Below are 26,951 nucleotides of genomic sequence, written 5' to 3' on the forward strand. Positions count from 1 at the left end.
AATGCGCATCTCTCTCTCTCACACACACACGGTGTGTGTCTCTGTCTCTGTCTGCAATGCTGTCTCCCCTCCCTCCATTCCTGCTGCCTTGTAGTGTGAGAGTTAATCATTGAGGGCTCCGCCAATTGCTAGTTCATCATTTAGCAGTAAGGCATTCCCTGGGGAATATCCCACCCTCTGACTCCTCCACCTCAACCAAGCTTCACAATCATCATCACTGTACCAGTATTAAATTGTGTGTTTAAAACTTACACTGTGTGTGCGTGTGTGTGTGTATTATATAATTAGTCTTTTGTCTGGTGAAAAAAAATTCCCTGGAACCTAAGCCCCTCATTTACATTAATTCTTATGGGGAAATTGAATTTGCTTAACATCGTTTCGCTTAAAGTCACATTTTTCAGAAACATAACTACAACGTTAAGTGAGGAGTTACTGTATGAAACATGGACTCTTCAGAAATTCTTTAATTGTTGATTTGGTTTAATTTTATATTAGGCTATGGACTCATTAAAGCCATTCTTACATTCTAAAAAGGGGAAGGAGAGACTTGGAGGTGTATTTCCCTTCCCCCCCCCCCCCCCCCCATGGAAAGGGAAAGGTAATCAATGATACCTTTTATTTTAGGCCCTTGAGGAGCAATCATTCCACCTACATTAGCCATTGTTGAAATTATTTAAAAGCTGCATGCACCTATTGTAACACTGCACCCCATATATGTCATAGTAATATTATTATAATATGGCTATGGAATAATTATGATGTATTTTGTACAAGATAGGTCATGTGAGGCATCACTGGAAAAGTTATGATTTGCTGAATATGATTATCCTATTTGTATGCATTTATTGTTTTTTATCTGAAGTTATGAATATTGACTAGGGATCTGTATTTCAAATAGGCTTACTCTGGAAAACACCCACAGCCAGCCTTTCAGGTACAACAATGAAGAAGCCAGACAGCGCTAATGGCCCATCAGCAAAGACAATGGACTGTGGAATAGTTTAACTTTCCTGTGGGCGTTTTGGTCAGCCTGTAAGCAATGACTGCTATAACACTGCAAGGTCATGTGACCAGACCACATGTCTCTGGACTCCATCTTGGGATGTAAGTATTTTTCCACAAACCGGTCTGAGAACCAAGTTTTGAAACAAAGGGTTCCTGCCATATGCTAAAACTATATAAGGCAGGGAGTGACATCATCTGTGGTTCTTCACTCCCCACACAAGAAGACTCCTGGAAAGTCCTGAGGAAAAAAGACTGAACTGTGGGAAATGCTGGACCCAGGCTAAAGGGATTTCTATCCTGTGTATGAAAGACCCGGGGTTTCCAAGCTGTAAATAAAGTGAAGCTTGCCCCTTAAGAATCTTCAGCCAGCTTGTATCATCTCTCAGAGTGAGAATCTGCTAGTTCATATCCTATCTTTCTAGTATTTTAGACTTAGTTTGTGTTTTGTTTATTTACTAGGTAATCTGCTTTGATCTGTTTGCTATCACTTATAATCACTTAAAATCTATGTTTTGTAGTTCATAAACTTATTTTATGTTTTAATCCAAACAAGTGAGCTTTGACTGGAGTGCATGGGGAAAATCTCTGCTTGGTTACCACAAATGTGCATTGTTCTCTTCACATTGAGGGAGAGGCGGACCAGGTATTAAACCAGGGGTAGGCAACCTATGGCACGCGAGCTGATTTTCAGTGGCACTCACACTGCCTGGATCCTGGCCACCAGTCCAGGGGGCTCTGCATTTTAATTTAATTTTAAATTAAGCTTCTTAAACATTTTAAAAACCTTATTTACTTTACCTACAACAATAGTTTAGCTATATATTATAGACTTATAGAAAGAGACCTTCTAAAAACGTTAAAATGTATTACTGGCACATGAAACCTTAAATTAGAGTGAATAAATGAAGACTCAGCACACCACTTCTGAAAGGTTGCCGACCCCTGTATTAAACCCATATACTGGCCAGATTTGACCAGGGCAGGATGACATTGCCCTAGGGTCCCAGGCTGGGAAGCTGGTGGTTAGAGAGCCTGCATGTAACTGCAGCTGGGTGTGTCCCTACCTGTATGAAAGCTAGTGAAAGTGCAGAATGTCACAGCAGCACAGTGTGAGAGGGAGTCCAGGCTGGTGGGTCAGATGGCTCAGTGGCACCCCAGTTCCAGGTGGCACCCCAGGGGGAACCCGTCACACTTATAAATATCAATTTGTGGCTTAACTTTTTCTCCCCCCAAACTGGTAGAAAAATACTAACTACTTAGCCGTCTCAGTTATATAAATAGGGTTGTGTTTTGTTTTGATTTTTTGAGCCATGCCACCAATGTCTTAATTCATAAAGCATTGAAGAAGCCATTAGTTCTGGTTCACAGTAATGGTTAAATAATTCAGAGTAATCAACTATTACCAACAATAAAGGCTAACTGTAATATGCTACCTTTTTATACCCATGCATCCTACCTGCTTTGGGTAAAAATGTGACAAGTCAAATTACACACAGAGCCCTGAAAAAACACGTAGCTGGTTTTCAATTTAGAGGTCAGCATATTGTTCTGACACATTCACAGCTTTAGGCAAGGTTTTTCAAAGCATGAGGGTTAATAATTCAAGAAACAACCATTTAGCACCACGTTTTTCACCTTCAGCATGACCAGGAGCCCAAACCTAGTGGATCAAGAAGTACAAATGACTTTCCATACTGTGTTTGTGTAATAACAACCACCCATCAGTTTGGCATGGGTGGAACACAGATACTGAGAACCTGAAAGGGGAAAGTAGAATGAAAGCATGATACTGAATTAATGTCTTCATCTTGGTAATCTTGCAAATTTGGAAGCAGGGCAAGAACCAACGTCACAGGTGATCAGGGAAAAGCTTTACTTTTAAAGTGTTTGTGAACTGATGGAAAGTTAAAGCTGGTTCTTTGTGTAGATGTCACAATTCAACTTGGAGTAAATTTAAGGAGTCAGAAGCTCTTGACAAAAAACATACAGATGAATTACCAAACCTATAAAGGTCAGCGGGAGAGTGACTAAATTACTAATCTAGTTTCAGTCTCACTCTTTTTCATAACAACCCATCAAGATAAAGTTCACCAATGATGTAATGTCACACAGAATGGCAGAAACACATACAATTGGTCACAAGAATTACTATAGGTACAAAGAGTGTTTCACTACTGTCACTGTGCAACTTACTGTACATATCGATAACACGAAGAAATTAACACATTCATAAAAATATATATATGGTATCATGTGAGGGTCAGGATTCTTATAGAAACATTACTGACCATTTGCTAATTAATGTGTCAGTTTACCCAAACACTTGGTTTACCTTTCCACCATGATCACAACCACCCCTTCATCTTTCCTTGTCACCACCTCCACGCCTGTGGACCTATCCTCTCCAGCTCATACCATTTTCCTCTTCTAGCTCTTTTCTCCTCTGAACAACACTGCACCAAACTCTTCCCATCCATGTAGCCATCATCTCTGCCCTCCTCATCCTTCCCAACCACCTTCCCATCTGATTTTGACTCCTAGCTTTCCCCAATCAACATCAACTTCAGTTTCTATAGTGATACTCCATCTGACTGCTTAGTCTCCTGCTTCTTCATCCTCATCTGCCCACTTAACCATCAATACCGAGTTCACTCTTCAACCCACCAAAATGACCACTTTCTTGACCTTGCCTTCACTAAATACTCAAAAGTCTCCCAATACCAGTTTCCTCAGTCCTACAGCACTACCTGTCTGTCTTTTCCACCAAGCACTTTTGTGATCGTCAATCTATGTCCCTGACTTCTCTGCCACTCTCAACCTCCTCTTCCATGCTTTCCCCCCCACTCAACTAAGTTGTCTACTCACTCCACTCCACTGTCCAAATCATGCCGGACTCTTTTGCCCCTCTCTCCCACAGCAATGTCTACCCCCACAACCTCAGTTCACCCCTCCCCCCAGCATCCATTTCCTTTGCTCTTGCAAGACAATCTGAGCGCCTCTCAAAAAAAAGACTCCATGACCAAAACAGATTTCTTACACTACCAAATGATTTTCTCCTTCATCTGTTCTGCCATCCTCTTCATCAAGCACTACTTATCCATTCCTTTTGAATCCCACACCACAGTCCCAGCAGTTTATTCACTCCTTTTGACTCCCTCCAAAAATCCTTCCCCGGTGCCCTCCATGAGCAGGATATTGCCAACCTTTCCCCTCCACAAATCACTCTCATTCGCCACTCATCACTCTCTCTTCTCCCTTTTCCTGTCTCATTGAAAGTTCTTGCCTCCTTTCCTCCTCCACCCTCGACACTTGCCACAGCAACCTAACCCCCTCCCACCTTGTGATCGTCCTGGCCACAACTCAATGCCTTCTTCACATTCATTAACCTTTCACACTCCTCAGGCTCCTTCCCATCATAATACAAGTAGACTATTGCCTTCCCCATTCTAAGAACACCCAGCTTTGAATCCCCCTGTATTTCCATCTACTGACTAACCTCTCCCTTCCCCTCCCAACCCACTGAACAAGCTGTCTATAACCACCGCCTTGAGTCCCTCTCCTCCAATCAAGATTTCTTAGATTGGAAGCTCTTTGGGCCAGGTATCTTTTATTCTGTGTTTGTAGAGCACTTAGCAGGGTAAGGCTTCAATTCTGATTGAGGCCCCTCTAGATGCTAGCATAGCAGGAATAACTCATAACATTAAATGTCAGATACTTGTTTGTTATACTGTAATAAGCTACAAAACTAATAACTTTACTAAAGGCCTTTTAAAATGATTTATAAGTATCCATTCTGAAGAAGTCACATGGCAATATTCGGTGATGGTTTATTCTAGAAGGAATATCACTTGTACACAGGGCCGGCCCAAGCAGCCCCAAAAAAAAAAAAAAAAGCCACTATTGCGATCTGCGGCACTTCCACCGCCACTCTACTGTTGCCGCTCCATTCTTCAATGGCAATTCGGCAGCAGGTCCTTCCCGCTAGAAGGACCGAGGGACCCGCCGCTGAATTGCCCCCGAAGAGCCGGATGTGCCGCCCCCTTCCATGTGCCGTCCCAAGCACCAGCTTGCTACACTGGTGCCTGGAGCCGGCCCTGCTTGTACAAATATATAATCAACAAATCATTTTGTCATGACTGCAGCTCCTCTTTGCATTCATGTATCCCAATATTCCTCACTTATTCACGGAATATACTAAATTTCAAAAGTGTACAATGAAGTAATGGAAAATATTTTTCTTTCTATGTGTAACATTTGCATCTTGTTAAAGCAATAAATGTTAAATGTCTGGAATTTCAAAACCTTTTGCTGCTGTTGTTCTTGTTTTTCACCTCTTCCTACAAATGCTGAAATTCTGGTTCTCAGCCTCTGAATTCAGTAAGATTACCACAGCAGGCCACTAAATCAAATCATGATATTTCCAGTGCACCTATATTTCCAATGCACAGCATAACTATGAATTAAAGAGATTCTATTCCTTTAATACTATTTTTGCATACTAGCAACTTAGCTTAGAAAATCAGACCTATGTTGATTTCAAATCACATAAAAGAAGACAGACACCTCTTTAATATTCATTAATCCTGCTATAACAAAGGTCACACCAGCTAGATCTGGTATTAAATGTCAGCCTTAGCATATACAGTTGTCTATCATGATCAAATTATTTAAATTCACAGCTTTTGGATGAATTCTAAATTATACTCAAGAGCAGAACTAAGTAAATATTATTGTATTGTTACAACAGTCACAAAGCTTTCTGCAAGCAGTTTCCTGGTCTCTTTATTGACTCTGCACATTTTCTTGGTAACTGTCAGTATTTCTTCACAGGCACCATATTCATATTAAAATGCTTAGTAGCATTTAAATTCCTTTTAAACAGCAGTTTTCTATGTCTATCTTTACTTGCTTAAAAAAAGTACATTTAATATGGTTCCCATTCTTAGGTGACTAGACAGCTTGTGTCATTTTTTCCATTATTAGGTTTTATAATGTACATAAAAGGAGAAATATTTGAGAATAAAAAATGTACATTTGTGAGCATGAACTGCTTTAATGGAAAATTAAACAGCATTTCAAGAGAGAGCTCAAGATTTCCATAGCATTCAGTGCTAAATAGAACGTTGGCTTGGATCTCTCTTTGTTATTCCCTCCTGGCTTGCAAATGAATTTAATGACCTTATCTGATGAGTTCTTTAAGGTTCAGCCAAACATTTCATATACACAAAGTACATTGAAACATTGAGTCCAGGAAAGAAAACTGAAACAAGTATTTGAAATTCAGTGTTGAGGCTGAACCATATCCATACCACTGACTTCTAGATTCTAGACATACCATGCTTGCATACTGCTGCCATACATACTGTAAAATTTCCAAAGGTATTAAGAGCAAATCCTGCAATCTACTCAGGAGATAGTACCCAGATCACAATGGATCTAGTGTGATCCTATTGCATGGAGGTCTGTGGGGTCATCTTCTGCTCCAAAGAAATTTAAGGAGATAGAAGCCAGCAGGGGGAGAAAGATGGACTTTGGGGTCTGTGAAGCCCATGGTCACAGGACCCCTATGACTTAAGGGATCTAAAACCCTGACTGCATTCAAAAATATAAGAGAAGGGACTTTCCCACTGCAGGAGGCCAGAGGAAAATTCTCATGGTGCAGGCATTGTGTAGGACAGCCTACAGCTGCCATACACAATCCCTCTTGCAAGCGCCATCTGCTCTGATCCCTCACTCTCTCCTTCCCTCATGAAAAACAACTAACGGTGCCTGGGCAGCTGTATCTTACCTCCACTTTTTTTGATGAGCAGCAGCACTTGTACTTTGCCTTCTTTTTACCTCCAACTGAGGCATAACCTGGCCTTTTTGTGAGGGACCCTCCCAGTCTGGACCACTGACCTGCATCAGGGCTGGCTGCTTTCCAGCCTGTGTGACCAGTCCTGTCTGTGTCTCCTAATGCTAAACCTAGTTCCTATTTTAATTAACTACCATCACTGGTACTGACAGCTTGATTTGAACCAGATAAAATATGACAGGCAAAATTGTCTGGAAAAACCGATTTTGTGTGTATTCGGATATTAATTATTCCTGAGGAAATGGCATATTTTCGGTCAATTTCATGAGAAAATTTTTAAAATTATAGGTATGCATAAAATAATCCTAAAAAGTTTCTTTAAACTTTCAATGGAGATGCTCAGATTTGAACTAAAGAATGAACTTTAGCAATGTAAACAAATCTAGTGTGAATCACTGCATGCCCATCTATTCTCACTTAGCCGCTTCTCTTCCCATGTCTACTTTCTGAACTGAAATCAGATCAGTTCTTGGGTTTAGGTAAAGGTAAAAGAAAGTAATTTAATTTAGACACCATTTCATTTAAATCAGTTTTTCCTCACAAAAATAACTGAAAATCTATTTGTTCACTTTACCCTGGCATGATTAAGGAGTTGTATACGAACATTTGGACAACTGTGTCAATATACCTAAATAGTTTTAAGATAGAAAAGCAAATTATGATATTCCCTCCTTCACATGTCTTTAACTGCTCTTGCATCTATCTCCTTTCAATCTCTGTACAGAACAAACATACTCTTATATTCGGTCTTCTTAATGGCATTGCCTTGGACCCACATATTTCAATTACTGCCCTGTCTTTCCTTTCCTACAAAATACTTGAGCATGCCATCTGCCCTCACTATCCAGACTTCCTCTGCCTCCTCTCACTGGGATCTCCTATGGACTGCCTTCCACTAAAGCTGCCCTGACTATGTTTCTAAGGGCCTCCTTACTGAGTCAAAGCACATTTCTATTCTTATAAAACTTGATTCTGATCTCACAGTTGTGAGAATCGGGACTTGAAATCAATGGAGTTACAGGGCTGATCACAGGCCTAAGAGTCCCAGTCATATGGTCTCCACAGAGACACAACCTTACAAGACACCTCTCTCTTGGCCTGCTCGGGGGCCCAAAAGCCCAGCCACATGGCACTCGCTGAAAACACACAGACCAAATGCAACACACAACTCACAAAATCCTTTTATCTCCAGCACAGGATCCGGAGCTGCTCTCTCCAAAACTCCCATTCACCGTCCATCTCTCATTTGGAAAATCCTCATCCTCTCTTCCCCCTCATTTCTACTGATAAACCTCAAAAGTTCTGTCCTTGTCCTCTGTCTAATCCCCTCCCCCCCCTTTGTGTAACCTCCTCTGCTTTCATGGGTTTACCTATCATTTTTCTGCCACTGACTGCCAAATCAACCTCTCAACTCCTTATCTCTGTCCCTTTGACCAACCTCACATCTCCAGCTCTCTTAGACATCTCCTTCTGCATATCCCATCAGCGTTTCAAGTTCAGTCTATCGGAAACAAAAATTATTCTCCTTCCTTCTCTATCATTATTCACTAGAGACTCACACACTTCACTGCTTCTGGAGCCCAAGCTCATTGCACTCACAATGGGCTCCTTCCATTCCTCTATTCCCAGCACAAGATTCTGGTGTGCCATCTTCCCCAAACCTGCTCTAGTTCAGGGACTCCCTACAATGTCCCCAGTACCCTCCTTCAGACCTAAGGCTCTGCATACCCACCCATGCCAGGATCCCCCATTCTCATCCCCCATGCCGGGGCTCTGTGTGTGTTTTCATTCCCCCTCTCTTCCCTATGTAAGGGTCTCTGTATCCCCCATTCTCACCTCCCCCATACCAGTCTCCCCAATTCTTCCCCCTTCAAAGACCCTGTCTTGCCCTGGATTGGAAGGCTTGGGCAGAAAGCTGGTGCCCTTTCAGCATGTAGGTTTTTGGGAAGCGAGGGATGCTAGTAGAGATGAATGAATAAAGTTTCATTCCCTCTCCTCTCCATCTAGTTTCCCCTTCTGGCTGACAACCCACCCCACAACTGTTAGGCATCTCTCAGGAGGGAGAGCAAGGAATATTTTTTTAATTGCTAAGGCATGTTATACATGTTCCCTATGTGCTACCCTTCCATTTCCTTCTATTTCAGGGACATATCTAAATATGTAAACTGTTAAAATTATATAATTTGTAACTTGTTAAAGTATTTATTGTCTTGCTGACTGGGAGATGAGTCATTCGGGGCATTAACATTTTAAACTCAAGTGGGACAATGGGTAGAGTTGAAATGGGTTCTTGTGCAGGAAGGCTCCATGTGTCCTTCACGTCTCCCTTCCGGTTTTCTGATTAGTGATTTTGGTGACAGAGTTCTGCCCATTGAGGCCTCAGACATTCCCTTGTGTTTTAAAATTGATCAGATTAAGTTTTCAGTTGTCCACACTACATGAAGACAAACAGAGAAATGCCATCAAGTTGAGTGCAGGGCCTTGCTTCGCTCGGCCAATGACTCCAATCTTCGCCTCTTCTCCTAGGCTCACAGCCTCAGTGCTATTTTCAAACCCATTTTCTCCATCTCACTCCTAAACTCTGTTCCCACATAACCAGCACATTCAGCCTCACCTTCTACAACCATCATCATCTTGCTGCCACCTGCATCTCGACTTTCCTTTCCTTCTACTGCCCCACCCCATCTGGCTCTCTATACTGCTCACAGACCTCTTTCCTTTTGCTCCCGCCACATTCTTCTCCCAGTCTTATCTTCACACCTTTCTTTTCATGCTGCCCCTGTGCATGGAGATGTTTCTCTCCCTCCTCTTTCAACTTCTTCCCATAACCCACTTCTTCCATGAAGACTCCCCAGGTTAGTCTCCTCACCTTTCCTGCCTTCTGAAGTAACCATTTAATGAAATGTCATTTTAAAAATTAAGTGTTAAACAATACGCTGCTCAATAACTTTGGGTTCAGATATCAGTGATCCTGTTGTACTCACACAGGAGCATAAGGGACTGTGAACCCCCACCTTATACCCTGCACAATCTTCTTGGGGTCACTACTCCCCACCATGAGCAAGCAGGTTCCCAGGAGCCTTAAGCTCCACCCCACCCAACACACTGGTCAGCAGAGCTGAGGCGGTGCAAGATGTGGAGTAAGATGTGCCCTGTAAAAGGCTGCAGTAAAATAGTTTCCCATTAAAGCAAGGAGCACAAGTTGTGATTTCTGAAGCAGTGCACGTACACTCAGGACTAGAAGCAAAGGGTGCTTCTAGATCCCAGGGAATAAATAATCACTTTGTTAAGTGAATGTACTACATTCATGTACAGTTAGCAACTAACTGATCACTAGCAATAATGGCAGATAATGTACATTTGTATTAGTTACAGTACATAATTCCATATGAACCTGTTAAATCTGTAGCACATCTACTTATTAATGACATACTGTGAGGATGAGGAGGATAACAGTTTGGACACATTTGAAGACAACTGTTTAAGTGAAGAGGATAAATAACCCATTTTAACAAGCACTCTCTGAATTGCTCTAAAATCTTTTCCTTTTCTAGGCTGTTTACTTAAACAGTAAATGATTCCATTTTGACTACCTCGGCTCTTTAAATGATGTTCTTCCTGAGTGGGTAGGGTGGTACTGATGCATTTACCCTAGGTTAGAAGTTAGCTAAAGAGATGTTCTGTGAGATGAATAGTTATTTACACAAGAAAATATTTTGACATCAGCCCACTTCAATATTATATTCTAATAATGGGAAAATATCATGTGACATGATAAAGCCACCATACATAAGTGAATTGCTTCCTTGTTATTGTCAACCACTTTATAGGACTCTGATTTGGCATCTTTTCCACGGACTTTTGATTAAAAAGGTGCCAACTCTTGGTATACTCCTGACAAATATTAACAAACCAATAGGTCCTGATTCAGGAAAGCATCCCTATTTAGCACATGCTTAAGTACTGTTCTGAACTGGAGCCACAGGGAACTAGAGATCTTGACCCACAAATAGAACAATTTTAATAAATAAGATTGAGCATTCATGCTTTCCCACATGGGTGGGTACACTTGCCTGTAGTAAAACTGTTGAGTATTTTGAGCTTCAAGAAACAGCAAAGAGCCATGTAAGGGCATTACATCGCTGGCTTGAAAGGAGAGTTATTTTTTGCTAGAAAATAAATTTTAGTATATTGTTTAAGGGGGAAAAGGAAAGACTTTGCCAACAAATACGGTCTGAAAGAAAGCATGCAGTCTCTATAGTTTATTACAGTGCAGTTAAGTGAAACAAACCAAAAGCTACTTTATTAGCTTATAAATTGCAACACTATAAATATTTTCTAAAAACCAAAAACTGTACAGAAATCTGGAGGATATAACTGTCACCTCAGTGTACGGCTTTAGTGGAATTGCCTACCTACACATGGCTGAGGTAAAAATCCCCATTGATTAGCTTCCACCCTGGAACAGCAGAGAGGTTTGGTACCCAATTTTTGAAGCTGATTTTAGCTACTCATGAAAATACCCAGGCAGGATTCTGCAAAATAATGAGCCTGCTAAACTCAGAGTTTTCTTGTTCTTTTGGCAGCTTTGGGGGATTTGGACTGGGTATTTGAACTGGGAAGAGAAGTTAGAGACTCCAGCTATTTCCTAATCTAATTAATTTGTTTATAATATGTACACAATTCCTATTTACACAGAGCAGAGGTGACAGAAACAACAAGACTACAAGCAGGTAATTCCACCTGCAGAAGCCACAGACAAGACATTGCTGTGCCTGGCCCTGTAGCTGGAAAAATCAGCTCCCTTTCTAACCCTCTTTGATTTTCTCCTGCTTTCAGGATGATGTCCCCATGTCTGTCTGTCCCTGGTACTCTCTGGAAAAAATCCCTCAGTCCAAAGCACAACAGGGCTTCTGCTTACAGATGAGGCCCTATAGGCATCACCGCGATACAAGTAACAAATATGACAAAGGGCTTGAGCTGGCTTCTGTGCGAGTTTCCATCCAGAAAAAAGAGTGCGCGCTTGACCAAAACAATAGCCATATGGGGAGATTTTGAAAGGCACACACAAAGGGCAGCTAGGTGCCCAACCCCCAGGTTAGGCATCTAATTCCCATCTGTGCTTTTGAAAATCTCCTCTCACTGACAATGGGGCTCTAGCCAGCCCTAGTGGAATCCTTTGGGCGAGGGTCTCTGAGTCAGATACTCTGCTAATGTCAATTAGCACAGCTTCATGGAAATCAATGGAGCTACACAGTTTACACCAGTTGACGGGCTATGTTGAGGCTACCTGTGTTTAATCTATGGAGAGTTTCATATCAAGTAGTTATTATTATTACCAATAGCAGTAAATCATTTTGTTTAAAAAATAGTTTGTTGTTCATACATCGTTATATTGGCTGAGGAAACATGCTGTGTTTTTGAAAACGAAAGCTGAGACATTAAGATCTGACCAGTCAAATTGCATTATGTGATGTTGCCTTATAGAATAGAATGGGGTTGTCTGGCAGAGCAGGTATCCAGGGCACAAACTGTATATAATCAGATTTTAAAAGGTAAACACTTCAGAAAATTGGCTTTGACAAGAATAATCATAAGGGTCTTTTCTTTTTCCTTTTTTTAAAGAAATGCTTTATTGCCTCTACTATATGAAATTTTTTCCATAGGTAAATTTCAAAGGGCTGGGCATCTTAAAGTCTACCTCATGTGGCTGTTATTTGACTGCATGCCAAGCCATTTAGTATCTCTAATGAGGAATCACTATTTACAAGTGAAAAATTAAGACTCATCCATTTATTTTGGAATATTACCACCTTAACTTCAAAATTACATTCACTTAGTATAAAATACATGCCTAATCTGTGCCTGCAAATTCCATGTGCAAGACATAGACTGACATACACCCAAAGCTACTGGTATACACATGAACATAATCCACCATCTATATTGCAACTACACCTCTACCCCGATATAACGCTGTCCTCGGGAGCCAAAAAAACTTACCGTGTTATAGGTGAAACCGTGTTATATCGAACTTGCTTTGATCCGCCAGAGTGCGCAGCCCCGCCAACCCCCCCAGAGCACTGCTTTACCGCGTTATATCAGAATTCATGTTATATCAGGTCGCGTTATATCGGGGTAGAGGTGTAATATCTAAAAAGCTGCTAGAAGCTAGGGATAGGTAACCTAGCTGCTCCATTCTTATCTTTGAACTTTCCCTGCACTATTAGCATTATTGAAGCAGAACCAAATGTGCAGAATATTTTTTTTTCTCAGTGTCCCACAAAAAGGACATACTGCATGCTCTCAATCAAACTTGTTGAGATTTTGTCCAATCTCATGCAATTACAAAATTTATGCTATCAGACCAACTGCACCAATGCTTTTGTTGTTTGGTTTGTCCATCAGTGCCATTTTAAGTGCAAGCTTTGTCTTTTCATGGAAGGCCAGTGAGTGGGAAGTATTTTCTTATCTCTGATAAATTATTGGTCTGAATTCCTTTCATCCTCTGTAAAACAGAAGTAAGTTACCAGCAAGGATGGTTATGTATAGCATGTGTGTCAACAGTTCATCAATGGCATTCCATTCAACTCAATGACTGTCCCTCTGTCTTATACATACGACCCAGGAAAAGTCTTGTGAGTGGATACAAGACCATTGTAATAAAAAAAGCAAACAGGGTGATTTGAATATTGGGGGAGAGCATGGCTTAGCAAAGCATGGCACTCTGGAGTTCTATATTCTATCACTGATTCTCTGTGTTATCTTGGGCAAGTCCATTAGCCCCCCTGCCTCAGTTTCCTCACACGTATTTACCTACCTCACAAACATACCATGAGAATTAATACTGGCAAGATGCTCTGAAATCCTGGTATGAAGGGGTCCAATATGCGCAAAACATATTTTATTCTTCAGTTTAAAAATCTTAATCAAGTGGGATAGTCTCTCTTTACAAAGCCAGAAGTGGTTTGGATCCAGCTAGCTCTTATCCAAAATACTAAAATTGGAGGGAGGTTTTTTTTTTGGGGGGGGGGGGGGGAAAGACAAACGGTTTTGGTGTTGGCCTATCTCTGACCATGACAGACGAGAATAGGCGGCTAAAGGATTAAGTTCTGCTGGTGTCTCAAGTATTGAAGCCAAAGTCAAGATTACAGGTTTGAACCATGGCCCAGTAATTCGGGCACTAGCCTGGCACTTGGGAGACCTGGGGTCAAGTTCCTGCTCCACTGCAGACTTCTTGTGTGACCTGGAGTCTGTCATCTAGGGAAGTGAGGCACAGAGAGACTCTGTAAAATGAGGATAAGAGCACTTCCACACCTCAGAGGGGTGTTTGTGGAGAACTACATTAAAGATTGTCAAATGCTCTGATACTACAGCCATATAAGTATTTTACATAGAAATAATGGTCTTTCCTGAGCTTATACATCAATGGTTAAGGAAGCTATCTGCCCTGAAATAGCATTAACATTTAGAATTTTGTAAAGTTTGAGGCTCGTCTGTATCTGAAAGTGGTGTATTGGAGCAGAGAAATGCTTTCTAACAGACTGCCCACCTTTGAACGTCCAATTGCATTGCCTGGTAGACAGCTTGTCTGCTGGATCCTGACCAACTGCTGAATTCAAGTCCCCTGACCACTAGGTAGAAATTTAAGGTCAGCAGCAAATGTGATCTAGTTGGGAAGCTACTCTGCAATGAGTCTTTAAAATTAGGTGGATTGTGGATTCAAAGAGATGAAGATGAGTACTACTAAAAGATAACAGTAAAGAGGAGCCATGCATAGGAAAGAGGAGCGAGTCTCAAAAATTTATCATCAGTTTCAGATAAGCAGCCAACTTTTGGGACACTTCCAAACCTTCTGCATAGACTCATCCCCACCATTGCACCCTGATCAGATACATCGGTAGGAAAATATATTATCTAATTATTGGTGGAAGAAAGACTAGATGTTTGTAGGCTCAGGCCATTCAGTTCAGAGTAAACATCCAAAGCACTGATGCTTTTCTAGGGAGAAAAGCAGAGTTTATAGTTAAGGTATTGAAATGGGTACCAGCAAACATGGGTTCTAGTCCCAGCTCAGACACAACTTCCTCTGTCACTGAACCTCCCTGTGTTTCAGTTTCCTCATCTGTATAATTGGAATAGTATTAGTCAGGCTCTCTGGGATGTGGGTATGTGTGGGAGGCATTGGGGTAGAGAGAGAAGTGTTGTAAAGATAAAGCATTTGTATTTTAAAAACACACTTAAATCCTTGGATCTAAGGTACTATATATCAAATGCAAATTCTTATTTATTACCCAACCTCCTTTATTCTGGAAGTCTCACAAGATCAAAGTTTCTTTGAAAGAATTTATTTCAGAAAGCATGGAGATACCAAAGGAACAATATCTCCCATGGTACTGTGATCCTTCTGCTCCCAGTCTCAGGCAGGACCAGGAAAGCCAGAGTCACGTGAAGAAGAAGAAAAAAAAAAAAGGTAAATGGTTTCCAACTGGGGAAAGGATTAGCTTCAATGCACGCTTTGAGCAAAAATTTGGGTTGGTTTATATTTTCATTAAAATGACAGAAATTTGAGAATAAAAATACCTATTAGGTCATTTACTCCATGCCCATGCCAGCACTGAATTTATTCCCTACATGTATTTTATAAGGCTTTTTTCCAGTCCAGTTTTAAAAGTTGCAGCTATGGGGACCCAACTGCTTTTCTTGGGAAAGTTGATTTTGATTATTACCTGAAGTAATTCACCCACCCTACATGCACAAGATGTAGCAGATTTAGTAATAAATACTGAACGTCCCTGTAATGAATATTAGTATAAAAATAATGCATATCCAAGCCATGAGTTTTGTTATTTAAATTCCTTGTTCTGTTTATCAAATTGTTTTAATATTATGGGATAGGTGAATCTCAAAATATTTGGAAATTTGGTTTGGATAAGACTGCAAAATTTTGGAGGCTTATCTGAATGTCTTAGGTCTCGAAAGCTGTGTGGAATTTTTAAAGAGCTCTCCCACACATGCACATATATAAAAAATATTTGGTACTTTCCATTTCTGGCCCAGCTAGAGAGGACCACAAGACCAGCCTCTCTCTCATTTTAGTATCAAATGTGTGAAAATGAACTTGAAATTCTATTTCCTATTTATTTGTAGGCTTTAAGATGCATCAAGACCTCTAGAAGATATAATTCTCCTCTCTTATCCTGCTCAGAGTGTTATTTGTCATAAGGAATTAGTGACTGAAGGTTATTTGGGGGGCAAATATTCAATTTTATTCTTATTTTTAGCAGAACTGGTTTGTCCAGCCTTGTTTAACATTAATGTAATTGTACATCCATTGTGAATGCAACTTTAGTTAATAAGGAAAGTGTTTCATATGCACTTGTTAAGATCAACTATAGCTTTCAACAGTGGTGATTTGTATGTATTTTAAAGTGTCTGATAAAAATGAGAGACACAACATAGCCAGATAATACAATTTTTGTATTAATGGGGCTGATAGATCAACATGTTTTGAGGGGGAAAGTCTTTGAATGAATGATTAAGCTACCAACTTTATAGTCTGTACCTAACCAAAACCATCTAATCTGTACTGAAATACCTGTTTTAAAAACTATGGTCTAACACGTCACAGTTCTGGTGTACACGTACTTTGTTTCACAAGACAAATGGTTCCCAAATTTTGAAGGAAAATAAACACAACAAAAAAACCCAAAGTTTAATAAATTTATAATTTTGCTAGAAATCGTCTCTATAAAGGCACTGAATTTATGGCTTATTACAACAAACAGTAACCCAATAACCCTCTTTTTTGTACTATGACTACAGGGGTTTTAACTGGCCACTTCAGCTTGAATGGTCCCTTAGTTTAGTACAAGTAGTTAGCACATATTCTATCTGCTAAATCTTGAATTTGGCTGTGACACTCTTAGTACCTTTCCCAGACCTGAAGAAGAGCTCTGTGTAGCTTGAAAGCTTGTCTCTCTCTCTCACCAACAGAAGTTGGTCCAATAAAAGATATAACCTCATCCACCCTATCTTCCTAATATCCTGGGACCAACATAGCTACAATATTTCATATGATAACATCTTTATTTACTGCACATGCCGATTTTTATGTTGCAAGGAGATTTTGTTCCTGTTTGGTCTTGACTGAGGGAACACTTAAATTTCTGTAGTATATACAGAGTTCCTGTGACTGAGAAATAATTGCTACTCAGTGAAATCTTAGGGTGCCGTCCATGTTAGGGTTTTTTAGTTCTACGGCCCTGAAGTTGCCAGCAGTAGCAATTAGCTGTTCATCATTTAGAACAAATTTGGGGGAATGGGTTTGAGTAGAAATACTGAATAATAAAAGTAAAAAGTAATCAATAGAAATACTCTGTCCGTTTAGCATTTACTCCCAGAAGATGCTTTGGGAAAAATTCCATGAAGTAGCTACAGTAAACTATATGTCTCTGACTTAGCTACACCAGCTTTGATCTCTGGCAGCAATTAAAGTCATCACAGAAGTGCTCTGAACATACCAGGAAAATATACTCATTCACCCATGACTATAATTGCTTCAAAAGAGAGTGAAGAATGTGTGTTTTAGACAACATTTGTCAAAGCTTATTGGATAATTACTGAGCATCTTAAAAATAATTATAGATGTATGAACAGATATATACTTGCCTGAAATTATTAATTTGAATGGAAAGGTGTCACATTAAGAAAATATTACACATTGTTTAATCTTCAGTCAAAACCTTTTTACATTAAAAATATTTGTCTTTGATCAAATAAATGCAACATATTCAGTTTTAGTCATCATGAATATTGTGTGGCAAATCCACAAAATCCAAGTTATTCAAGTTTACGGGTGATATTCCAGCTATTTAATTTACACAATGCCTTAGAATGTTCTGATTTTCTGCTGGTATCATATTCTAAAGATTCCATCCCCTTCCTTCCCCCCAATATTTAAACAACAACAGTAGAAAATCCTGGTACAAGTACTTGTCTGAATTTCCTCTGAAGCTCAGACACCAATTATTATTGCATTTGCATAGTTTATGACACCATTAAATTACAACCCTGTACATGCTATAGGGCCATCTATAATCTTATATTTATCTAGCATATCAACACTCTGGCTACAATACCCTATCGATGTCATCATATTCCATCCAGTAGGATTGAGAGCTGTCTTTAGGGTGTCAGTAGTAATAAACAAAAGCGTGAACTATTGTAGCTTTATTTGCTTTTTACAGCCATGAATCCCTGTTCAAAGCAGTAGAAAAATGCTATTCCCATGCCAGTTCACTAGCTTTCAAGCTAGACGAGTCAAGAAGATAGGGGATTTTTGGAGTATATGATGATGTTAGCCAGATCTACACCAAAGGACCTTTACAACTAATTAAATATACCAGAAATCAGAAAGTAAAGAGATAAAATAAAAACAATCTCCTAAATTACCAGGATATTTCATAGATTAAAATATACATAGAAAAGATCACACAAAACACAAAACTAATTCTGATTCATTAATCTATCTCCTTCCCCATCTGAATAATTATTCCTATGAGGTAGCTATAAAATGCATAGTTTAATCACATGTAGAACTTGGCTTTAAGTCCCTGTGAGCAAGCTACTTCACTCTAAAAGGTGTCTCATTTCCAGCATGAAAATTCTGCCATTCAGACATAATCAGCCAAACCAAGCAAGAACAATGTTCTGCATTTAAAAGGCTTAATAATTCAGAAAACATTCAGAGACTGCAGAGGTTTAGTAAATAAAAAAAGTTTTTCAAGTGTCGTGCCTCTTTCACAAGGAAAATCTCAAAAAAAAACCTTGAAAAAGTTGATGAAGTTAAAAAAAAAAAAAACTTCCACAAAGTTTCAATATAAGCTGAAAGAACAATTCCAAGTTACTAAAGCATCTAATGTTTTAGTGGGACACACCAAGTTAAACTTGAGGCTCAATCCATTGAACTATTTTCTTTGTTTCTGTATATTTATTAACTTAAGTTAATAAATAAGCATGTAGGGGGAAAGTCTGGAACATTTCAGTTCAATGTAACAAGAGCATCACTTACCTAAAAATAGGTCTTTGGAGATGCTTTTTCTTGATTGTAACACAATCATCCATTTAAAGGGGGGGGAATGACTTCTTCCTGAAAATAACTCCAAAAAACCCAGCGAGTAATCTGGAAACTTGTTCTTAGCTACTGTGCTGCAGAGAGCACACAGAATGATTTTTTGGTGCTGGGGAAAGACTCCCTCCCTCTCTCTGACAGTTGAGCAAAAAAGGGCCATAGAGGCCACATAAGACAGGCACGTCTGTGCACTACCAAACCATGCAGGCTATGCAAAAACACTGGAGTCAAGTTGATCGAAGCAGGGAATTGTACTGGATTCCTTTCAGCTGTGGAAAGAAAATGTGAAACTTTGCCAAGTGTTACCCAGGTAAAAATGTGTTAGAGTATTCCAGCCATGAGAACACTTCTTGCACATGCTGGTCAAAGTCTTAAATGCAGTCTCTCTCTCTCTCTCTCTCTCTCTCAAACACGCTGTTCCGAGGCTCAACTTTTTCTTCAAAATAAAAGTTGTGCAGCTGCCTCAACATTCCCATGCGAGTACCTTCAGAAAGTTTGTTCTGCTAAAAGAACTGTATACAAATTAATGAAGACTGATGGATCTCGTTTGTGGGGCTGGCTCCACTTCAAGAGATCGTAATTATTTTACAATCTGGCTTTTATTCACTCTGAATGATGTGTGGATAATAACTATGCAAATTGAAGCACTACTCATAATTTTTGGCACTCGTGACCTAATAACCTACAATTGGCTGAAGCAGAGTATGGTGTTTGCAGCTGGTGGAACCATTACTACACAGAACCAGACCTTCCCTACGTGAGCGAGGAAAAGAAAGAATGCTGAGTTCAGTTGACTACACTAATGCACCACCACTGTATGTACCAAAAGACTTCAGAGGATTCAAACAGATGAAACAAGATGCTAGGAGCTGACTGACATCAAACTAGCATAAATCAGGAGGAACTTAAACGGTGGTAATGCAATTAAACTGGGGTAAGTGATATGGTAAAGAGGCCACAAAGAAAGCCATTGTAATTTTATTTTTTGTGACCTTAAGATTGATATCACACATGATTAAATTATACAATGTAACAAAACCAAATTAAATCAGGAAGGTGCCATAAATACAGCAGCACAACCAAATAGCAGGATAAGTCATGCCGAGATGTGTCCTAGATTTTTTTTAAAATGTTTAGGTTAAAAAAAAAAAACACGTTGCATGTTAAAAATTATGAATTCTGCAAAATTCCCATGAAAGAACAATACATATAATTGATTTATTTCCCATTGACTTTTCATGGCATTTAGGCACCTAGCTACCATGAGTGCCTTTGAAAATCTCCTCCTAGATTGGATATTTCTTGTTTATAAAGCAGATCAGTAGTGTGAGGTGGGTTGGCCGGGGAACACACAGAAACTGATCCCCTCACTATGAAAGATTCTGTTTCTGCGTTAGCTGAATAATTTAAGCAGCAAATTTCTCTTATATGGAGAAAACCTAAGAGTATCTGCTGAGATCTTGGTCAGTCTTGCAGCCATCTAAAAAGATCATACAGATGGCTCTTTCCAGTCATTCACCGTAATGCAGTATTTTCTCCTATAGTTAGACCCAGATGTAGAGAGGCGTATGGAATCCTCGGAGATCAACTAGACACCCTGTAACTTTGCATTAAAATCCAGCTCCCTAAAATTCTCCCCCAACAGCTATAGCCCTGGACCACCCTGTCGGGGACAGGGTCACATTATGGAGAGGGATTCATTTCAGATGGAATGAGTATAATTTACTTGTGAAATGCCTGTGTGGCTTAGAAAAGAATTATGCCAAAATGAGTTCATTCCCCAACCCCAACAACATGTGTGGAGGAACTTCAATGAGATCAGAGAAGGGATAGATTGTCACCAGAGTGGCAGGGTCATCCTCCAAGCTCAGCAACTCCCACCTGCATCCCTCAGGTAAGGTTGGCCAAAAAATGTGTCAAAAATATTTGACAGAAAATTTAGATTTTGATTTAAAAACATCTTTCATAAGAACTGTCTGCTTTCCATGGAAAATTTAAACTTTGTGGGTGGATTAAATAATAAATATTATTGTTATTATTAATAAATACAATAAAAATAATAGAGGAATATCCAAAACCCAAAAAGTTTCAATTTGAAAATGCCACTCTGATGCCTCATGGAAGTTATAGTTCAACTGCCTCATGTTACCATTCTCCTCTATGCAATGACCTCATCTCCCATGATTCATCACAGACAGGGACTCCCTTTGTGCAATCCAAAGCCTCACCAAGAGAGGAGACCGTGGTGTATCATCAGAGATGTAGTCCTGCTAGGAAACCAAACCCATAGGGGAGAATGGGGACATGAGGCACCTTGGTAACATTTCCAAATTGTTTCAGTTTTCATTTCAAAGTTTTTGACAAAGATGTTCAGTTTTTTTTATTTTTCACCGAAAAGTCTAAATTTTCCACAGGGGAAAAGCCCCGAAATATTTTCTGACCAGCTCTATCCATTAGGTTTTATACTCCCTCACCTACCTACTACCACATAATTAGATGCAAAAATTTGGATTTAGCTACTTAACTAGAAGCATCTGCATTTGACATTTTGGGCTTTAATCCATTGAGTGTCATAGTTTTTGTTTAGCATCCATAGGAATTTACAGGTGTTAAAAACTTCCCCATATTGTTCACTAATAGATATAATTGGAATTAGATTTTTTTAAAGTCTATTTTCTGGAATAATTAACAATAGCAATGGATTTTTACACTCATCTTTAAAAAAAGCCCACATGTCTGAAATAGAAAAGATTTAAATGAGATTTATTACGAGAATACCATCTCATTTTTCACTTCAGTACTTTGCCACAGATTCTGTTTAATCAGTGTATAGCGGAAGTCAGTCTTTAATACGTAAATGAAAAAAATATTAGAATAGTCAATCAGCGGTACTGTACCTTGCACAGCCTTTAGCAAATGTGTAGGTGGATATGCCATGTGCACAGGGAGTGAAATTCACTCCACCTGCACAAAGCCTGAGTATTCGACTTCTATGTGGGGAAGGAAATATGGAGGAGCTAGGGAGGTGAAACTCACCTACCCAATCTAGGGTCACCGTATGGGGCTGCCTTGCTGTACTTGAGCTAGAATAGTAGTCACAGCCTGTCCTCGCTAGTTGCGCTGGGCTCATGGGATACATTAGGATCCATAGCCCCTCGGCTGGCCTGCTCCGAGACATCCCCCAGACTGTACCTAACTGGTCCTTCTGCACTGACGTTGCATAGCCATGCAGCTGGTTGTCCTCTGGCACAGCCCCCTTGTAAAGTTTAAGTGACATGGGGGACTTTGTGCTAGCCCTGCATGCCAAGGGTAAATTTTATTCCAAGTGCACATACTCAACATGACATTTGCTATATCGCACTACTGTCCATAAATGTTTTAGGAATTCAGTTATAGCTACCCATATTCCTCAATAGGATTCATCAAGCCACAGATCGGATTCATGATGTTTTATCACCCAACAGCTCTACTATGTTTGCATTAAGCTTATAGTACTCAAAGTACACACATGTGTAGGACATCCTCAATTTATTTCTGTGTGTTGATGTTAGCAAATGGAAAAAGACATTCTGAAACTTAACCTAATGACCTCCCCAACTTTGCGCAACTAGGCAGTACGGTAGATAGGTGTGACTCATCCAGGCTCTGGATAGAAAAGTTTGCAAACTACTTACGATTGCAGTATATGTGGTAAAGGTGTCTAAGATCTGGCTTTCTTTTTCACCTTTCATAAATATGAATTATACAATTCTCACTCACAGACACACAGACAGAGCCGAGGCTTACATCAAAGCCATCACGTAAGACATTTAATTTCCCTGCTAAGACTTTCCTGCTCATACAGGAGCACAGCGGCTTTGGTTTATGGGATTTCAAAACCCTTTATTCTTGTTTTTTGTTTCAGATTTGCATAAGCCTAAATATTCAAAGCAAAGCTCCACAAAAATTGGTGCAACTATTTCATAATGAGACCTGTGAACTTGGCTTTTACATCCTCGTGAGCTCCTTGCTGCCACCTTGTGTGGAAGGAACCTGACATTCTGCAAGCCTGCCCCATCATCCTAACTGTGGGGCTGTTTGGGGAACAGGAAGTCATCATCTACCATACTCTGGAGGAGAGGGGAATGACAAAGTGGCTCCCTGGGATCCCCAAGTGCCAAAGGCAAGAATCTTTGGGTGGGAAGGTGAGACTGGGACCTGGAGCCCAAAACCAGAGTCACCAGATGGTGATATTACAGTCTTACCTACTATATCTATTTAACAGACTGCATAGGCAGTCAGAGGAATGCCTGTAATTTTGTGGTTCAGTTCTTTTTAGAAGAGGCGCATACACAAGTAAAGTCTATTTACCATCCCAACCTATCTCATGCTCAGCCAGTTCTTAGGTGTAGAGCTGGTGAAAATTTACTCCAGCAAGGAAAACCACATTATTATATGATCAGGAAGCCTGTAAGTGCAGAAGCAGCCTGAGAAAAAGGCAAGTGGCCATGATTATGCTGTTTGACGGTGGCCAGTTACCCAGGATGAACTGGGAAAGGATGAACCTTCCTAATGGGGGGCAGAAGTTCTGAGAGCATGCAGCAGTCCTTTTAAAGTGCTCCCTTAAATCCAGAGATCAGGGGAAACAATGCAATTAGCTGCTAATGTGGGTCCGGGAGAAAGCTAGATACATTTTAATACATATATTGTAATAGACCAAGTGGTCTATCAGTCAATTTGATAAATGTACCTACTCAAAAGCTAAATCAACGCCCACAATATGTCATTTTCTAACAAAAATGCAAGGTTCAAGCTTTCAGCCACTTTTGCCTCTCCTGGAGTCTAGGGCTGCTAGAGCTCAAGATTGAATTAACAGTGAAAATGTCTCACACCCACCACCAATATATTGCTTGTTTTTGGAGTCAAACAACTTGGTGTTAACAGGCACTGCAACGTGCAGGGACAAGCAGGACTCAAACTGACTGTAATCAGCCATGGCAAAAGACAGAGGCACCATCAGTGTCTCTCTGAATTTCAAGTTATTCATGCTGGGAATGACAGTGAGAAACAACCAAGTTCTATTGTATCTAGTACCAACTAGCCAAAAAGACACAGTAACATTTTTTGGTGTCTAGGCAACTTAGTCTAGGTCCCTTTTACTTTTTTCTTTCTTTCTGTGGGAAAGAGACCCTTTTGAAAAATTTACCCATAAGGAAAAACGTATCAAGTACTAGGTCATGGATTAAAGCAGTTTCTTGGAGAACACAACAAATACTACAATCAACACACTTCAAAGCTGGGCCACATCTACACTTTACAACCATTGTTACTACCCACCCACCCACCCTGAACAAGGCAAGAATAAGAATTTCTCCCAGTGGTTTCTTGCCAGTCTATATCATGATACATTATAGATTCTTTCAAGTGAGCAAAGCTCACTGAAAATCTTTTGATATCTTGAACCAGAACAGCATTCTTTTCCAATCAATATTTGTCTGTCTTCAAACTAACTACATACCACTGTACTCAACAATGGATAACGATAGTCTATTCATTTCCTTGGAACCCACCTGCAACTTGCTGTAGGACCCAATCTTGTTCCTGTCTGATCACGAGGGCCATTGAAAGGTGGTGTATGTTGGGTGCCAAAAGCCTGTTAGAGTTAGCTGCAATTATGTGGTAATGAGGAGCGGTGGCCCAGATTCCAGGGCAATACGCTGTAAAATATGCACAGTTTATGCTCCTGCTGACGCCAGTGAAGATGGACTATTGGCTATTGAAGTCAGTCACTTGTCAGTGTGAATAACTTTTCTGAAGAACATTTTCATTACTTTATTTTTATTTATTAGGATTTTGTCAGTTTTCATTAGGATTTTATACTTGGCATTTTTAGTGGTGAGGAAAAGTAAGGGGAGGGAAGGGTTGGAGGGGAGAGACAGCGGGAAAGAGAAAATTCCTTTGGGATTTAGGATGCTAAAATAGTTCTGGGATACACAAGTCAAAACTTGGCATTCCTGGCTCTGAGCCAGTGCAATATTATTATTGGCCATGGTGGACAAAATTTCAGTCTTTACTGGAATACATTATAATTGTTTTGCCATATGCTTTCTAAATGCAGACATATAATGATGTCTGTATACTGAACATTATAACTTCGGAGTAAAGATGACGTCATCTTGTTAAAGGGTCAGAAAATATCCTTGATTCAGTACAGACAGGCTACAGAATATGAAGTTAAAATAATGCTAATAATAAAGATACTGATTACAACATAAAATGACAGTATCACTATGTAATACCATTTTTGAAAGAACAAAGAATTTAAGGGTCCCTCCCAGAGGTAATATTGACACATACTATTCATCTAATGACAGAGGGGGGAAACGGCCATATTGCACAGAAATAACCTTTTCAATAACAGCCAAATGCTAATGAATCTAAAGGGAAGAAGGCAAAATTAAAGAGAAGAAATTGATGTGTTACTACTGTGTATGGTGTCCCGCAATCACAGTACATAGTTTCTGCCCCTTTTACAGTGGTCACCATTTGAAAAACTAGCCAGCTGCTACTACCAACAATAATGGGCATAGCGTTTACCGCTGTGAGCTGCTCCAGCTCTTTTTGATGGGCTAGATTGAGATATTAAGCACCATACTAGCTAAGTATTTGTACAATTTGGGTTCATAGGTAACTAAATAGCTACCTCAGTATTTACAAAAGCAACAGAGGGTCCTGTGGCACCTTTGAGACTAACAGAAGTACTGGGAGCATAAGCTTTCGTGGGTAAGAACCTCACTTCTTCAGATGCAAGTGCATCTGAAAAAGTGAGGTTCTTACCCACGAAAGCTTATGCTCCCAGTACTTCTGTTAGTCTCAAAGGTGCCACAGGACCCTCTGTTGCTTTTTACAGATTCAGACTAACACGGCTACCCCTCTGATACTCAGTATTTACAGTATTCCCTTTAGTAAATAAGGAAATTTAAGTAACACTGCCAGTCCTAACACATATTTAAGGCAAAACTGGCTAGCTTTTCAGGGTAACTACAGTACAAAACATTCTACAGTGCATTTGGCAAAACACAATAAAACAGATCAGATCATGACTGATGTGTGACAGACAAGCAAAGACCAAAAGACTGTCCAGCATCACAAAAAACCACTGGGTTAAATCACTATGAAAAAACAAAGTTAGTTACGAAAAATGAGAACGCCAAGAACTCCCACCTCAAGCATTAAGTTAGAAAGCAAAGAAATGTGAGTCAGTTCACGTACATTGGTAGTCACTTGCAAGCCAATGGAGATGTCCATAAGAAAATAATGTCACAAATTAGCAAGGCAGTAGCCTATCTTAGACAAGATTATGGTTACTGAAAAATCTACAGTTTAAAGACTAAACGACAAATCTTCAACTAAATTGTTATTTCCATCTTAATATAGTGATGAGAAAGCTGGAAATCCACTAAAGGGACAGCTAGACATCAAGAGGCTTTCAAAAGCAAATACCTCAGGAAAGCCCTAGGTAAGAAATGGAATGAAATTATAACAAAATGCCAAGATGCGTCAGAAAGTTCAATGACCCCTTATCTCCACAGTTATCCAGAAAAGAAGATGGAAATATTGGGGATACATTAAGAATGAAGCCGGAGCATGTGCCATGGCATCTGGAAGAACATGCAAAAGGGGCTGGCAGGAGGAATTCCTCCATCGAGCAGTATTCAGAGGGGAAAACCACTTATGGGACTTAACATAGAAGACAAGCAAAAAGCAGCTCAGGAAAAATCTTTGGAGGAGCCTTGTTGGTTCTATAAGCAACATTTGTTGGTGCAGAAAGGATTCAGATTCAGAGATCAGTGACGCTAGCACCAAACCAAATTATAGGGTCTCGCTTTTAAACAAAGTTGAGAGTCCTCTTTCACATCAGTTCTCACTCTACTTGGCAGGAGTTCCCAGCTGGAACACCTATATCACTTGTCTTATCAA

General features: G+C 39.9%; 1 protein-coding gene across 20 annotated transcripts in view; it reads right to left on the bottom strand.

Annotated features, from left to right (window-relative positions):
- The window catches only part of PDE1A (phosphodiesterase 1A), a 284,525-nt gene that overhangs the window by 177,844 nt on the left and 79,730 nt on the right, over positions 1-26,951 (bottom strand). For 3 of the 20 annotated variants that reach the window (XM_065561945.1, XM_065561944.1, XM_042860656.2), the window contains exon 1: positions 18,933-19,371. The exons of 15 other annotated variants lie outside the window; for them this stretch is intronic. In XM_065561945.1, the coding sequence (XP_065418017.1) occupies positions 18,933-18,985 (53 nt within the window). In that variant the 5' untranslated portion in view covers positions 18,986-19,371. Of the gene's footprint in view, positions 1-18,932; positions 19,610-26,951 lie in introns of those variants that run through there. 2 more of the 20 variants (XM_065561938.1, XM_065561936.1) reach the window with 2 other exon arrangements.

Source organism: Chrysemys picta, chromosome 11 (genome assembly GCF_011386835.1).
Source record: "Chrysemys picta bellii isolate R12L10 chromosome 11, ASM1138683v2, whole genome shotgun sequence".
In the NCBI taxonomy this organism is placed as follows: domain Eukaryota; kingdom Metazoa; phylum Chordata; order Testudines; family Emydidae; genus Chrysemys; species Chrysemys picta.